The 16,871-nt window shown below is 45.5% G+C and overlaps 1 protein-coding gene across 10 annotated transcripts in view; it reads right to left on the reverse strand.

Annotated features, from left to right (window-relative positions):
* The window catches only part of FHOD3 (formin homology 2 domain containing 3), a 340,976-nt gene extending 326,445 nt beyond the window's left edge, over nt 1-14,531 (reverse strand). For all 10 annotated transcript variants that reach the window (XM_079949216.1, XM_079949224.1, XM_079949223.1 and 7 more), the window contains exon 1: nt 13,656-14,531. In XM_079949216.1, the coding sequence (XP_079805342.1) occupies nt 13,656-14,516 (861 nt within the window). In that variant the 5' untranslated portion in view covers nt 14,517-14,531. The remainder of the gene's footprint in view (nt 1-13,655) is intronic.
* Nucleotides 14,532-16,871: the final 2,340 nt, after the last annotated feature.

A 16,871-nucleotide genomic window follows, 5' to 3' on the forward strand; every position in this document is an offset into this window, starting at 1 on the left:
CCTTAGATACAGTCAATGCTAAAACAGTCTTTCTGTATATTCTATGTATCTACCGGGTAAGCCAAACTGATTTATTGCAAAGAAATGCTGTATAACAGTAGCAGGCCCTAAGAATGCTGGAAAACATAATGTGCAAAACCGCTTTAACGAAATATACGACCTCTTTGCATCTTTCTCTGTGTGTGACAAATCGGGTCACAGTGGTAAGATCATCAGCACTGATCTCACTGTCGTGTGGGTGGGAGCGATTGGATAGCCATAACAACCTGATTGGTGGTCCTTCAGTTGCTTGGCAGAACTGGCCAATGGGATTTTTTGTGTATTAACTGAGGGACCTTTATATATACCATTGAACATTGCGTAGAGCTTCCTCTTTTCGCTTCATGCATTGAATAACCCGCCCACCCTCCTTATACAGTGGTGCCCCGCAAGACGAACGCCTCGCAAGACGGAAAACCCGCTAGACGAAAGGGTTTTCCGTTTTGGAGGTGCTTCGCAAAACGAATTTCCTATGGGCTTGCTTCGCAAGACGAAAATGTCTTGCGAGTTCCTGCGGGGTTTTTTCCCCTTCCCCCCCTTTTCCTAAGCTGCTAAGCCGCTTATCAGCAGATCCGCTAAGCCGCTTATCAGCTGATCCACTAAGCCACTAAGCCGCTTATCAGCTGATCCGCTAAGCCGCTAAGCCGCTAATAGCGCTAATCCGCTAAGCCGCTAATAGCGCTAAGCCGCTAAGCCGCTAATGGGCTTGCTTCGCAAGACGAAAAAACCGCAAGACGAAGAGACTCGCGGAACGGATTCTTTTCGTCTTGCGAGGCACCACTGTATTTAGGGTCCATTATGACCTTGCTATGCCGCCGTGGGTCGTCTGTTTTGGGGACGGGGGCCCGGTAATTTTCCCATTTGGCTGATTGGCTGGTGCAACTTTGATTTTGCCTGCCGTGTAGCAAACTGTCACAACTTTGTAAGGTCTGGCGGTGTATTCCGTTAGAAGAACCCAGGGACTCGCCTTGCGTTTGCCAACCTCTTTCGGGGGGGTATGGCCACACAAGAGTCCCTGGGAGTATTTTGGGGTGAGGTTGAGTCAGGTGACCGTACCAATGCTCCCCCACAGTGTTTACCTGCACTGACAATATGGTGGAGCCCAGCCGTCAGTGCTGTCCTGCTGAGGTCAGGTGCAGCTAGCCGGGAACCAATGCCTAAACAAACCACTCACTATCTGTAATCAATGAAGTTGTGGCCAAAATTATGCCAATAACCTAAAACTAAATTCCGTGTTAATTGTGTCTTTATTATTGGAAAGCTGCTGGGGATCTTAACACGCAACACCTTTCGTGCATTCAGAGGTTCCCAATGAAAAATATACAAAATGCAGCAACTGGCCTGTATTTAACTTACTTTGTCGTCAAAGGCAACCAGTTGTGCCATACAAGTGACCAAGTGACCCAGTGGAGGAGGGTTAGGGTTAGGGTTAAAAGTTAGGGTTGGGGTTAGGGTTAGGTGTCCACCAAGCTGCTTAGTTTCACTGCTGGCTGCAGAGGAAAGAAAGTCAACCCCTCAGGTCTGCTCATCCTCTTGTTTTATACAAGAAATAAAAAACCCCAGATTCCATCAAAATATAAATGTTGACATTAAAAATTAAACACACACACAAGTCCAGATGTTGTTAGACTCAACCTCCCTTCAGCTCCAGCCAGTAGTCAGAGGTGACTGGAACTGTAGTCTAACAAAATGATAAGATGACCAAGTGTCTGGAAACCAAGCCTAATGAGGAATGGTTGAGGGAGATGGGTATGCTTAGCCTGGGAAAAAAGGAGACTGAAAGGAGATAGGACGGCAATCTTTGAATATCTAAAGGGCTGTCACATGGAATCTGCTCCAAACCAATGGATTCAAGTTACAAGAAAGGGGTTCCAACTAAACACCAGGAAGAACTTTCTGGTGGCAAGAGAAAGCCAGTGTGGTGTAGTGGTTAAGAGCGGTCGACTCGTAATCTGGTGAACCAGGTTCGCATCTCCGCTCCTCCACATGCAGCTGCTGGGTGACCTTGGGCCAGTCACACTTCTTTGAAGTCTCTCAGCCCCACTCACCTCACAGAGTGTTTGTTGTGGGGGAGGAAGGGAAAGGAGAATGTTTGCCGCTTTGAGACTCCTTCCGGTGGTGATAAAGCGGGATATCAAATCCACGCTCCTCCTGTTAGTTAGACAGTGGAATGGCCTCTCTTGTAAGATGGTGGACTCTCATTCCTTGCAGGTTTTTCAGCAGAGGTTGTGTGGCCATCCGTCATAGTTGAGATTCCTGCATTGCTGGGGTCTGATGGCCCTCAAGTTCCCTTCCAACTCTACAATTCTAGGATTCTAAGATCTGCCAGGCCACAGGTTCCCCACCCCTGCACTAGGAAGAGCCAAGACAGAAACAAAGAATCTTATTCAGTATACACATTAATGTGTTTTCAGGCAGTGATAGAACCCCAGTACAGTGGTGCACTGGAAATTAGACCAAAGTGTTGACTAATCACCAAGCAGAACATGAGGTGCCCACAGCTATTTAGAAGAGAGAGGTTTATGAGTAAGCATGTCAGGAAACCCACAACTATGGGCAAGGAAGCCACAGATATTCGGAGCACCAACATCTAATAAAGAACATCTCTTGGTTTCTACACAGCTTCTACAAACAGAGGCTTCTCCCAAAGTCCAATTGACCTATTCAAAATCTAGCTTTACAGTACTCTGCCTAAGCGAGAGATTGGGCATCTCCTCTGGAAAAGTGAAGGCACTCCCCATTGGGATGCGGGTGGCGTTGTGGTCTAAACCACTAAGCCTAGGGCTTGCAGATCGGAAGGTCGGTGGTTCGAACACCCATGACGGAGCGAGCTCCTGTTGCTCTGTCCCAGCTCCTGCCAACCTGCAGTTCGAAAGCACATCAAGGTGCAAGTAGATAAATAGGTATCTCTCCAGCGGGAAGGTAAACAGTGTTTCATTGCACTGCTCTGGTTTTGACAAAAGTGACTTAGTCATGCTGGCCACATGACCCGGAAAAACTGTCTGCGGACAAACGCCAGCTCCCTCAGCCAGTAAAGCGAGAAGAGCCCTGCAACCCCAGAGTCGTTTGCGACTGGACTTAACTGTCAGGGGTCCTTTACCTTTACCTTTAAAGGACTCCCCGAAGACACCAAGGTGACTAGGTCTCCTTAGGACTGGTGAGTTTCTCTTCCCTCTTTTTTAAATTAAAACAAATGAACGGCGTTGAATCAAGTCTTAAACTCTGTTTTGGTGATCAACACAATTCCCGATTAGTATTTAGGAAGCATTAGTATTTAGAAAGCGGGGCAAGTCACTATGAAAGGCTATGGGGAGGGCACTAATTATCTTTTCTAATTCGCACTAGCAGGGATTCTAGATTAAAAGCAAAGGAGAGGGCCTGCAGGTTAAGCTTAATTGCCTCCGTTTTTTGACATGCAAGTCCTTGCAAATGCCGCCAGTTCTCATGTTTAAAACTGTTCGCTTAAACGGTGACAGACTGAATGCAATAAGCAAGTTGTAAATAAGAGTAAAATATTCATACAAAGGCAGGATTGTATAACCATCTTTCTTTCTTTGAAGAGGTTCTGCACAGACTAGCAGTTTAGAAAAACAGAGCAGACATTTCAAAATGGTAACAGTTCCCTGCAAGAACATTCTGTCTGTCATCAGAACTGCAAAAGTTGCATTATAGCAGGCAGGAGAGCTTTATTAAGCAAACAATGCTCAGTGTGTTTTACCGCCTGATCCTATGCATGCTTACGCAGAATGAAAGTGCCACCAAGTTCACTCTTAATAGAACAGTGGAAAGTTAGGAAGTTTATAAATGGGAGTACAGCACATTTTCCCACCTTAAAAACAAAACAAAAACAGAGACCTTTATTTTTTTTTAAAGAAGAAGCAGCCTGGCCATTAATTAATGATTTTATGTGCCAAAAAATCTACTTTCATTGTGGATCCTGGAGTGCAGCTATTTCAAACCTTGAGGGCAGAGAGTTTCAGTGATCCAAGAGGTACACGAGTAAGTTTTTAGGTCTTGATCGTTCCACAGGATTCCTGCTTCTAGAAAGGCTTCCCATTCTTTGAGGAAGATGTCAATGAGAGCGCCAGGTGTAGAATTTATTCGCAAAAGTACATCACCTAACACGTTTCAACAACAAAAAAAATCTTCCTCAAGGGCAACAGTTAGAAGTTCTCCTGTTTCACAAGTGCTGACTCAAGAGTCCAGGTTCATGCACTCAGGATAGTATACTTTTCTATTATTACAGTCACCATCAGCTACCAATTTTAGGTTCACATGGCCTTTAAACAAAAATATTTTTATTTATATACATTTTTATTTGTTTTTACATATATTTTCCAAACAGAACGTATCATCTCATCTTATCTTATACATCATTTTGGCTATTTTAGCCTGAGACTTCCATCAACCACGTCTAATGCTTTTCAAACCTCCTCTCTTAATCTTACATTTGTTATCCTAACTATTACTTTTAACAGTCAATAAATTTAAATCCATTCTCATAAATCTTTTCTGTAATATTTCATATTGTTCTCCTAACAAAACGTCTTGTAGTCCTACAAGCGTTAGTCAGTTGATTGCAATTGTCTTTCAAATAACTCACATATTTACTCCAATCTTACAAGAATTTCTGGTCCCGCTGGTTTCAAATTCTCCCTGTCATCTTATCCAATTCTGCATAGTCCATTAATTTCATCTGCCATTCCTCTTCTAATAAAATATTTTTGTTATTAAACCTGCCCTTTTGTTTTTACAGTAACCAAAGGCAACAAATGAGGCATGGCAATAGCGGTGGAAACGGATAACCTATTTCGCCCGGGCCAGGGTTCACGCATACAGACTGAGCATGGTACAGTGGTGCCTCGCAAGACGAAAAGAATCCGTTCCGCGATTCTCTTCGTCTAGCGGTTTTTTTGTCTTGCGAAGCAAGCCCATTGACGGCTTAGCAGATTAGCGCTATTAGCGGCTTAGCGGCTTTTAGCGGCTTATCAGCTTAGCGGATAAGCGGCTTAGAAAAGGGGGGGGGGGAAACCCGCAGGAACTCGCAAGACATTTTTGTCTTGCGGAGCAAGCCCATAGGAAATTTGTTTTGCGAAGCGCCTCCAAAACGGAAAAGTCTTTCGTCTAGCGAGTTTTCCGTCTTGCGAGGCATTCGTCTTGCGGGGCACCACTGTACATGGGCACCCATTTGCCCTGTTACCTCCATTCAGGGATGGCTCAAGACATTTTGGCGCCTGAGGCAAACCACAAAACAGTGCTCCCTCCCCTCCCACTAGAGAAGAAGGGGTGAGTGAAGATCTACATCGGAAAGAAGCAGGGAACAAATATCTACATTGGGAATGAGGGGGAAATAAAGATCTATTGTGGCCACAGTGATCCATGTGACGGTCACCTCCAGGCTTGACTACTGTAAGTCGCTCTACGCGGGGCTGCCCTTGAAGCTGTCCCAGAAACTCCAGCGGGTGCAGAATGCTGCAGCGAGGCTCCTCACGGGGTCTCTGCCACGGGAGCATATTCACCCAGTGCTGTACAAGCTGTGCTGGCTCTCGGTGGAGTACAGGGTCAGATTTAAGGTGCTGCTTTTGACCTTTAAAGCCCTTCACGGCCTAGGACCCTCGTACCTACGGGACCGCCTCTCCCGGTGTGCCCCACGGAGCGCCTCAAGGTCCATAAATAGCAACACCCTAGAGGTCCCTAGCCCTAAGGAAGTCAGATTAGCTTCAACCAGAGCCAGGGCCTTTTCAACACTGAACGCTAGTGGAACACTCTGCCTCATGAAACCAGGATCTGATTTCTTTCCGCAGGACCTGTAAGACAGAGTTGTTCCACCTGGCCTTTCCTTTGGCTTAGAATCAATTTGATTCCCTCCCCCTCTTTCTTTTTTACTTTCTCTTCCTGTGAAGAGGCTGCATCTTAATGTTTTAATGTTGTATTTCAATCTTGTTTTTTAAGTTGTATTTTAATCAACTTGTTTTTATTATTGGTTGTTAGCCGCCCTGAGCCCGGTCTTGGCTGGGGGGAGGGCAGGGTATAAATAAATTATTATTATTATTATTATTATTATTATTATTATTATTATTATTTATTATTATTATTATTATTACATCAGGAACAAGGTGGTAGTATTCACCGAGAGACCACTGTAGAGGCAGCAATGGAGCAGGGAGTCTGCCAAGGCAGCAGGCAATGCATTCCTTGGAGGCCAGATCTGCTTGAGGCAGTTGCCTCACCTTGCCCCATGGGTGGGCCAGCCCTTTCTCTTTTTAAAAAAAAAAATAATATTTATTCAAATTTTAAAGGTTACAAAAATAAAAAATAAAAAAATAAAAATAAAAAAGACAAAAATAATACAATCAATTAAACAATAAAAAAAAATCAAACCTTTACATAACCTTCTTTCCTTTACTTATTTCCTTGACCTCCTCACACCTCCCATTTTTGTATTCTAATTCAAATTGTTATTTCAGCAAATCCTTCCAACCTTGTTTTTATCTTAATAATTTGTCTTAATATGCTATAATTTTACGTTCTCTCTTTCACCAATTCATTTTTTCTTAAACCTTTATGTCATTTCTGCCAAAACCACATAATTTTCTTTTTCCAACATCTTTCTAACAATCCTTAATTTTGCAATATTTTTGAAGACAAACTTTAAATTTTTTCCAATCTTCTTCCACCGACTCTTCTCCTTGGTCCCGGATTCTGCCAGTCATCTCAGCCAATTCCATGTATTCCATCACCTTCATCTGCCATTCTTCCCGGGTGGGTAGATCTTGTGTTTTCCAATACTTTGCAATGAGTATTCTTGCTGCTGTTGTGGCGTACAACAGCAGGGGCCAGCCCTTTCTCTACCTATTGCATGAACACTGAGAAGAGAACTTGCTGCTTCCTAGATTCTATGCACAGTATAAGCAGGCAAGTATTATGGCTGGGGTGCTCTCCACTTTCTGAAAATGCCGTGTCATGTATTCCCATGTCTTTTTCAGAGGGCACAAGCATCATAAAAAAAACGTTACACAGTGCCTTGCAATGAATGTAATGTGTGCTTGTGCATACAACACACACTTAAGAGATTGGATTAATAAGTAAACTACCAAATTTAACTAAGTTCAGGAAAGAAGCGTCAGATTGCAGGAGAGGGCTGCGAGGAGCAAATCTGAGATTTAAATACAGGTTCAAATGCAGGCCTGTGAACCTCGAGATCAAGGTTTAAGAAGTTATCCTCCTGCTTATCACCTGATGGCACTAACTTCAACCAACAGAAATAAATAAATTCATGGTAAAACATGGCAGTCTTGGTTCAGGCATGGTACCACATATGCAGAATCTCTTTTTTTAAAAAAGACAAAAATCTCCATCTCCATCTCCAATATGCAGCTTCCTGGATATCACACTGGCAGTGGGTACCGTACATCTGCATGTGCAAAATCACACTTTGTCCATGCAAAGCTGTACAAGTATCTCAGTTTAATCACACACAGCAGCATCCAGTGCAAACATATGCAGGCAGAATTCAGGGTATTTAAATAATAATAATAATAATAATAATAATAATAATAATAATAATAAAACAGCTTCATCTTATATGCCAACAGTACTACGTCTTGGAGAAACCAAACCCAGCATTGGCTGATGTGCTTTTGTCTAGATTACCATAGTAGATGGAGCTGCCCTTGTAAGCTTCGACTGGTTCAAAACGTGGCTGCCGGGGTTTTGTATCATATTACATTCATCCTCTGCCAGCTTCACCTGCTACTAATCTGCTTTCAGGCTCAACGCAAGGCTCTGGCTTTGACCTTTAAACTCCTAAAACGGACAGGAATTTATTCCCCTGCCCCCCATGAGCCTAAACAAGAGCTCTGACCGCAGGAGGAGGATTTCAAGTAAGGCTACTGAGGCTTGGCAGACAGGTACACAGGAGAGGGCTTTTGATTGTAATGTCCATGGTCTGGAACAGCCTCTCAACAAAGGAATACCTGTCCCTTTCACTGACTGCTCTTAAATGGTCACTGAATAGACTTATTTCAATGGATTCTTTTAGATTCGTTTAGGAATGGCTGTTGTCCATTTCTGAGATGCTTTCCATTTCTGAGACAATGTTTTGCCCTGCTTGTTTCAGTTTGTTGCACCTCTGTTTGGCTTCAAGAGGTTTGCTCTTCTTTCATATTGTTCCTTTGCACTAATCAATTTTATCATTGCAAGCTACCCTGAAGAACTATAAATCTCCTCAGTGGTGACTGACCCCTTCCCCTCCTCACATACTGAATCGACCATTCCTACCCTTCTTGAATTTTAATAGAAAGTTCTGCAGATGCCATTTACTATCAATCTGTGACACCCTAAGTAAAGGGGTAAAGGGAGCCCTGACCATTAGGTCCAGTCGTGGCCGACTCTGGGGTTGTGGCGCTCATCTCGCTTTATTGGCCGAGGGAGCCGGCATACAGCTTCCGGGTCATGTGGCCAGCATACGGAAACACGGATCTGGCAGCGTACGGAAATGCCGTTTACCTTCCCGCCAGAGCGGTACCTATTTATCTACTTGCACTTTGAGGTGCTTTCGAACTGCTCGGTTGGCAGGAGCAGGGACCGAGCAACAGGAGCTCACCCCGTTGCAGGGATTCGAACCGCCGACCTAATCGGCAAGTCCTAGGCTCTGTGGTTTAATTCACAGCGCCACCCGCGTCCCTTGTGACACCCTAAACCCTTCGTCAAATTTGCCGGTCAGCATAGTAAACTGCCTTCTAGTGATTCAAACGACTGGTTCAGTGCTGCCTATTCTGTCGGTGGTAAGAAGTCTAGGTCAAAAGCCTTGCCCGAGATCCATCCTGAAACCACAAGTGCCAGAGACTGAACCCAGAACCGTCTCATACCCTCCAACTTTTCTCCGATGAAAATAGGGGCATCCCATTCCATAATGATAATTTTACTGTTGATACCCCACACATCTTACTGGGTTGCCCCAGCCACTCTGGGCGGCTTCCAACACATATAAAAATATAATAAAACATTAAACATTTAAAAAACAAAAAACTTCCCTATACAGGATTGTCTTCAGACAGCTCAGGGGTTGGATAACTCCATACCCGCCAACATTTCTCCAATGAAAATAGGGACATCCTAAGGGAAAGTGGATCAAATCAGAAACTGGGACGGCTTCTCTAAATGAGGGACATCTCTGGATAACAGGGACACTTGGAGGGTCTGCCATCTACATGCAAAACATGCTCTGCTCCTGAGCGATGGATGCTTCCCATCCTATAGGCTGCAAAGCAAGCTCTGGATTGATGTGGGGGATTGACCACTGTATACATTACGTTAGGGCTGGATGTTTGCACATTAAAAATTAAGTGCATACTGCATCTGTCTCATCTTCACTGCTGCAATACAACATGCAGAGCTGTGATGGGCTCTGGCCACTTAATGCATATTTCCACTGTGTGTGTTTGTGTGTGTGTTGGGGGGGTGGGTGAGTAGTCACTTTACAAGTTACAGGATTAAAACTGGTACGGGGGCGGGGGGACTTTGCAAACGTGTCTCTTCTCCCCCCAAGGGAGCGAGTTCCATAGTGTGAAGAAGCGCTTTCTTTTATCTGCAAACTCTCAGCTACAAAAGGATGTCTATGAGAGATGGAGAAAAAAACAGTTGAAGGGGATGCCAGGCAACAGGGAATTACATTCACATGTGGTGGGGGTGTAAATATGTACAATTGGGGAGGGGGCAAAGTGTGTTTAAGGAGATAACAGAAATCACTGGGTTAAAGCTGACAAAAAGTCGAGAGGCAGCATTATTATAAATTTAGGGTGGGGTGGAAGGTTCACAGGCTATGAAGGACTTGCTCACAAATTTATTGACAGCTGCACGAATTATTATAGCAAGGAAGTGGAAGGGACAAGCAGAATATAAAATCGAAGAATGGTATAATTCTGCCACGCATAATTTTATAAATATATATCAAATTGACGCTTGCCTTTTTCTCTACACTAAAAAGTCCCAAACACGACAACTCTTCTTCATAGTCGCTCCAGCCCCCTCTATCATTTCAGTGGGCCTTTCCTGAGCCTTTCCCAACTCTACAATATCCTTTCTGAGGTGAATTGACCAGAACTGTACACAAATATTCCAAATGCGTTGGCACCATAGTCCAGATCCTCAAGAACAGAGAGCTACATTTATCGAAAGATAGTTGATGCAGGCACAACTACAAGGCCGGTTTTCACAAAAGGTTATGGCTTGACTCACTGCTATGCTACATGTTGTAGCTTTTGAAAGGGTATCAAGTGTTCCAAGGACAGTAGACTTAACTGCTATTTTTAACAAAAGCCTTGGCGCAACTGTCAGCTCATAAGAACCACACCACAGCGACAGCTTAAACACGCCTTTATTTGCTTGCCCTCCCCCCAGCTTCACCATACGTCTTGAAATATATATCACTGCCCAAGATTGCATGACAGTCCAAGCAGGTTGCTGGTAGGAGCAAGTGTATCACATTGGCTCTATGGTGGACCTCTTTTAAAAGCTTCAAAATCTCCAGTAATTATAGTGAACTTGTGGGAGGAATGTCTGCCCTGTAAAGCTATTGTGGAAATGGAAAGCAATCTCTCCAGGAGCTAGAAAAACAGTGCAAATTCATTATTAAGGGAGACACCAAGCTGCATTAATTAGCACAGATGCCAAATGTATTGTCCCAAAAAGATCCTTCTTGAGATCCAGAGGCATCCATTCCACATAACCCCTGCTTCTCTTGAGGAATTCCTCACTTCTTTCTCAAAACACTCTCGCATGGAACAAATAGCCCAGCTATCAAAGCCTCTGGGTTTTCAAACATGTTCACTTTAATTAAAGAGGAAGAAAAGGCATTCAGCATATTCTGTGTTTTTACTCCAGGCAAAAGGAAACTGAGCACAAGTTTTTGAGAAGTATGAGCAATGCTGGATATGATAATCTTTACTGTCATTTTCCCATACACAACAACAAAACTGAAAAAAATCTACATCAGACATTCAAAAACCAACAAGCCTGCTATCCCAGCATGGTTAAACCCCTAAAAACTCTGATACCTCATAATTAAATACAATATACTCCCATAGAGATTACCATACACTGCGTTTAAACCGAAAATTGCATTTGGATAGAAACTGTTTCTCAGGCGGCTAGTCCTAGTCTTTATAACCCTGTACCTTCTTCCAGAAGGCAGAATCTGAAAGAGATCATTTCCAGGGTGCACACTATCCTGCACTAAAACACTACACCTCCTGTGTTTTACTTTTGAGAATCTTCGAAGCTCCACCACTTGCTACAAACATCCACAGAAGCATTTTTAGAAATGGCCACCAATGTCCAGGAAAAGCAACTACAGGAGACACATGCAAAAGATCTCAAGATGCACTTGACCCCACTGACCATTAGACTTTCTATCCTCACCTCCGTGGTGCTATGGCATCAATACACCATTGCTCTACATTTACACTATTAGCAAAAGCCTCTCCCTGAACCCCTCAGGTACAGTCCTTCCCTACTGGGCAGAAGACAAGAGTTCCAGTTCTACCTCCAAACATAAATCTAAGTGCCAGAACTATTTTTTGCAAGCATACTGTATTACAGGCTCTCTCCTCTCCACCAAGGAACGGTGGAACTTAATTTTGCGGATTCCTCCCTCCCACAAGCTAAAGGAAGAAAATACTCTACATCACCCTAATTAGTAAGGTTTGAATCCTATAAGCATACATTCCTTGGAGTAATTTCCACTGAATTCATTGGGACTTGCTTCTCAATAAACATGCACAAGAACAAACTGCCTCACTTCTAAGTCCTCACTTAGGCACTAGTTTCTGCTTCTACACTATTAGAGATGCAAAAATACGAAGCAATTATTTTGCATGGACATATTACCGGATAGAGGAAAACAAGGCGTAAACAAGGTAATATAACCAAGGAGGGCAATATCAAACGGGGAGAGATGACTACATAGCAAAACACACAGTATCAAACAAAAACGGCAATAGAGAGAGTGGTGCTCTTGGACATACAACTGTTCTGTAGATAATTTACAAGCACACAGTTATACAGAATGTGTGCATCACATTGAGATATAAACAAGAATGAAGCACACTGGATAAAGAGGAAGACTTCACTGTCGATGTGATTGGCGCAAACTGGTTTAAATAAAAAGAGATTCACACATATGTAGAAAGAGGTTTGCAGCAGTGTCCAAAATTATCAAATAGCCCAGTGAACATCAACACACGACACCTCTAATTTGTGTCTGTTACATTGATGATAGTGTCTTAACTTTTTACACAAAAAAAGAACATTGATGATTTGCTGATCATATTATATAACTTGTCCTAAGGTGATATGTGAAGTCGCTGTTGCTGTTCATTGCTTGTAAGTCCCTTTGAGATCCATTGAATGGCAAGTGGCACAGAACCACAAGGAACCTATTGAGTGGCAAATCACTGCATTGGAGTATTATTTTTCTATCGAAGTTTGTAAATAGAACTTTGCATTATACATAGCAGTCAGTGTGTTCGTATCACCTGTGTAGCAACCATATTCCTGAGAAGGTCTCATTCTCTTTTGGAAATATTACAGGGTAGAACATGGCACCACATATCGTAAGAAGAACCCTGCTGGACCAAACCAGAGGCCCATCTACAGCAAGAATCTGGCCTTACAGTGGACAACCAGCCCACAAGCTGGAGGGTGATCTTCACTGCATGTCCCACCTAAGCATTTTCTGAAATATTTCCCTTACACCTTACACTTTGCATTTCTTGATGCCACAACTTCCACTGTTTCCATCACTCGTCGCTTTTCTCCCTTAGGAGAACATCAGAGATAGGATGTTCAGAGTGCCAAAATACAGGATCGGCTCAAAAGCCTTGCCGCACTAAACCAACACAGATAACAAGTCAGCAGGTGGTTCGGCCCAATATTTGGTACAAATTTGACACAACATCATAAAAACCCAGGCAACCTTTCCTCACAGTAGCCAGCCCAGTGACTCTGAAAAACAGGACGTGAAGTGAAGAGCTCTGCCCTGCTGTTACCTGGCCATCTCTGTGGTCCCTGAACTGCCCTTCAAACGTACACGGTCTCTGAATCTCGAGGATCCAGATAGCCACGACGACTATTAGCCATTGATAGATAAACAAAGGCTCCGTGGTTTCCTTCCCCCAATCTCTTCAATGGCCATCATCACATCTTGAGGCAATGAATTCCACACGCTAATTATGTGTTAGGCGAAGTGCTCGCTGCTAACAGATCTCACCTGGTAACTGATTTCTAGTGTTTGGGGAGAAGGCGGAAAAAAGTCTTGCCCGGACACAAGACATGCACAATGTGGTAATCCCAACCATCCCCCCCCCCCCCGCACAAGTCATTCAGAACATAAGCTCCTTGGGGTCAGAGAGAGAACGGGAACTTTTCCTTGCGTTACTCTGCAGAGCTCCACGCAACACCAAGGGCACTTTAAGATCTTGTTTGCGCGCGCACTTTCAAGGGGGTGCACATTTGGAGGGTCTTCCCTTGCCGTCTCCAGCCCGGTCCAGCCTCCCGCAAAAACGACCCGCATTCTTCCCAGGAGCCCCTCCCTCCACGACCCCCCCCCTCCGTACCTTCTGCGGGGCTCTGAGCAGGCGGTGCACCCCGGCCAACTGGGTGCCCAGGGGGATATCCTCCTGGAAAGTGTAGAGCGGCGGCCTGGTGGGCTCGGGGAAATTGGTGCTGTTGAAAGGGTCGGTGTCGTCGAGGAACTGCACCCTGCAAACCAGCGTTGCGGTGGCCATGGTGCATCCATGCAAGGAAGGCGAAGAACAACCCAAGAAAGGCGGAGAGCCCAGCCGGGAAAGGAGAGCGTGCCGGGCAGCGCCAAAAAGACACTTGGAAGGAGCTTCCAAGCCAAGAGAGAAAAGATCCGCGGCACCCCGCTTTCGCCCCCCAAAGTTGTTTCCAGCCGCTGGGTCGGCAGAGGAGGAAAGTCTGCCCCCTCGCCGCCTCCCAGGAGCTCTCCAAGGAGCGAGAGGCTCAAGCGCGCGCCCCCGCCGAGCCGGGCGCCTTTGCGCAGCGAGAGAGAGGAGGCAGAGCGCGCCGGCCGACCAGGCGCCGGGGGCGGCCGCCCGCGCGCCTTGCGCGTCCCGGCAGGGCCAGGTCACCGCGCGCGGGGCGATGCCCAAGGGGCGCGCAGGGGCTCCGCGGAGAGCGGCGGGGCTCCGAGTGGCGGCGACGGCGGCAGCAGCAGCAGCAGCAGCGGCTCCATTCTCGGCTGCGCGCTCGCCGCACCGAAGCGGGACGCGAAAGAAAAGGAGAAGGAGGCGGAGGAGGAGGAGGAGAAGCGGCTGCTTCTGGGAAGCCTCCGCTCGTCCCCGACGCTGCTGCAGCCGCACGAGAAATGCCGCTTGCAGGCGGCGCCCTCCGCTGGGCGCGATTAGGAAGATCCCGCAGAACGGAGCATCGCCTGGCCTTGCATGCGCCTCCATCCTTGCGAGGCGTTTTGGGGGAGCCCTGCGTTCAAACCAGGAATGCGGGGCGCAGTCCCCACCACAGCCTCCAGCTAAGGCCAGGACCAGGACCGTTTACACAAGCGCCATACATACACAACAGCCAAGAGGGCCCAGAAAAGCAGCCTATAAACCTGCAGCAATGAAGTGGGTGCCATGTAGCTCATGTTTCTGACAATCCCATATAGAAAAGCAGATCTGGTCACTCTTATACATGCTCCACGCTGTAACTTAGTATGGATATGGGAATCTAATGTGGGTCTACATGGGACTGTCCTTGGATAGTGTTCAAAAAATGCAGCCAAAATAATTTTGGTTAAGTATTCTGACCATATCTCACCAGCAGGGCCAGATTTAGATTTGATGAGGCCCTAAGCTACTGAAGGTAATGGGTCCCTTTATATGCGATATTTTAGGGAGCAGGTGGGGCACATGACTTACATCGCAGGAGCCTACACAACACAAAACACTCTTGCTGTAAATAAATTTTATTTTATTTGTTTTTTATCTTATATTTTGGAAATGTACATCCAGATTTTTTTCCTTTAAATTTTTTTCCGGGTCCCCAAGAGAGTGTGGTCCTAAGCTACAGCTTGTTTAGCTTATAGGTAAATCCAGCACTGCACACCAGTCTTGTTCAAGTTACACTGCTTTCCAGTTTGTTTCAAGGCACAGTTAAAAGGTAAAGGGACCCTGACCATTAAGTCCAGTCGTGGCCGACTCTGGGGTTGCGGTGCTCATCTCGCTTTATTGGCTGAGGGAGCCGGCGGACAGCTTCCGGGTCATGTGGCCAGCTTGACTAAGCCGCTTCTGGCAAACCAGAGCAGCGCACGGAAACGCCGTTTACCTTCCCGCAGGAAAGCACTTTGATGTGCTTTCAAACTGCTAGGTTGGCAGGAGCAGGGATTGAGGAACGGGAGCTCACCCCATCGCAGGGATTCGAACCGCCAACCTTCTGACCGGCAAGCCCTAGGCTCTGTGGTTTAACCCACAGCGCCACCCGCATCCCTAGCAAGGCACAGTTAAAGGGACTGGCTATTACCTATAGAGCCATAAATGGCTCGGGGACTAAAGTAGCTGAGGAACTGCATCCCCTATAAACCTGCTCACCGACTGAGGTCAGCTTTGGAATCCCAGCTCAGTGTTCCACCAACAACAGAGATTAAGTGGGGGGAAATAGTTGTGTTAAAACCAGTTAAAGTTATCGACTCCCAAAAAATCCCAAGTCCCCACCACAGCCTCAAACTAAGGTCAGGACAACAACCTTTTACACAGCAGCAAAGAGGCTCAGGAAAGGAGTCTATAGAATAGTAGCAATACCATGTATTGTACTGTTTCCTCTGACTATCCAATATAGAATCAAATAATCTCCAAAATTCAACAGCTTGAATTTGGTTCCAAGGGCTAATGGCCTCTGCCATGGCCCCTGCCCCTGCCTCTATAATCCCCTAAGCATAAGGTCAAGGTGTGAATTTAGCCACACAATAGGAGGCAGGACATACCGCAGACAGAAATCCATCGGGATGGTGGATTGAATCCTGATACGTTCAAAGGAGAAGCGGCAGGAAAGCCTTGCAGCTGGGGGGATGTGTAAATACTTTTATTGTTCTTTGGGGAAGAGGGTAGTAAAAAGGTGTTGGGAATTGAGGTTACTGACTCATGTATCTACATGCCAAACATTCCCCCTTTGTGACATATTTGTGATGTATCGATGATGCTGTTGAAAAATGTATTATGGGAAATGGGGAGAGGTCTTAAAAGTTCACACAACCTCATGTTGGTAGCTCCTACTTTTTCTGTGTTTGAACCTTGTTGCTGTGACCTGGAGCAGAATCTGAAAGGCTCTTTTCAAGACCTCCCAATGGAAGAGCAACAAGGGATTCTAGAAAGACTTGGACTTTTGAAATCTAGTCTTTTAAAGATTTCTGCAGAGTTCAAAAGTACTACAATCGATTTTAGAATCCAAGGAGACATCACAAGAACCCATTATCCTCAGTACCACCCCACATAAGGAACTATCCATTGAAATATGAAACAACATAAGCACACTCGTCCCCTTTGGCAAGGAACATCTCTGATTTGTTTTTTGGGGGGGTGGCATTACAATGGAGCACGTATGGTCACAACATCAGCCTGGCCCTCAAGGAGGGAGCTTGAGGAGTGGGAATTGGTTCACCACATAGGACAGCAGGATCACTGCTCGCTGGAGATCCTCGTTTTGCTGCATAGGTTGCGCTGATTCACCCAGAAACTCCTGCTGACTCATGGCAGGAGCTGAAGGACTTAGCAGTGTATGTAACGGCACATCTGCCTGCAGAAAAGAGGCAGCAACTG

The sequence above is a fragment of the Podarcis cretensis genome (genome assembly GCF_951804945.1).
Source record: "Podarcis cretensis genome assembly, chromosome: 13".
Taxonomy (NCBI): Eukaryota; Metazoa; Chordata; class Lepidosauria; order Squamata; family Lacertidae; genus Podarcis; species Podarcis cretensis.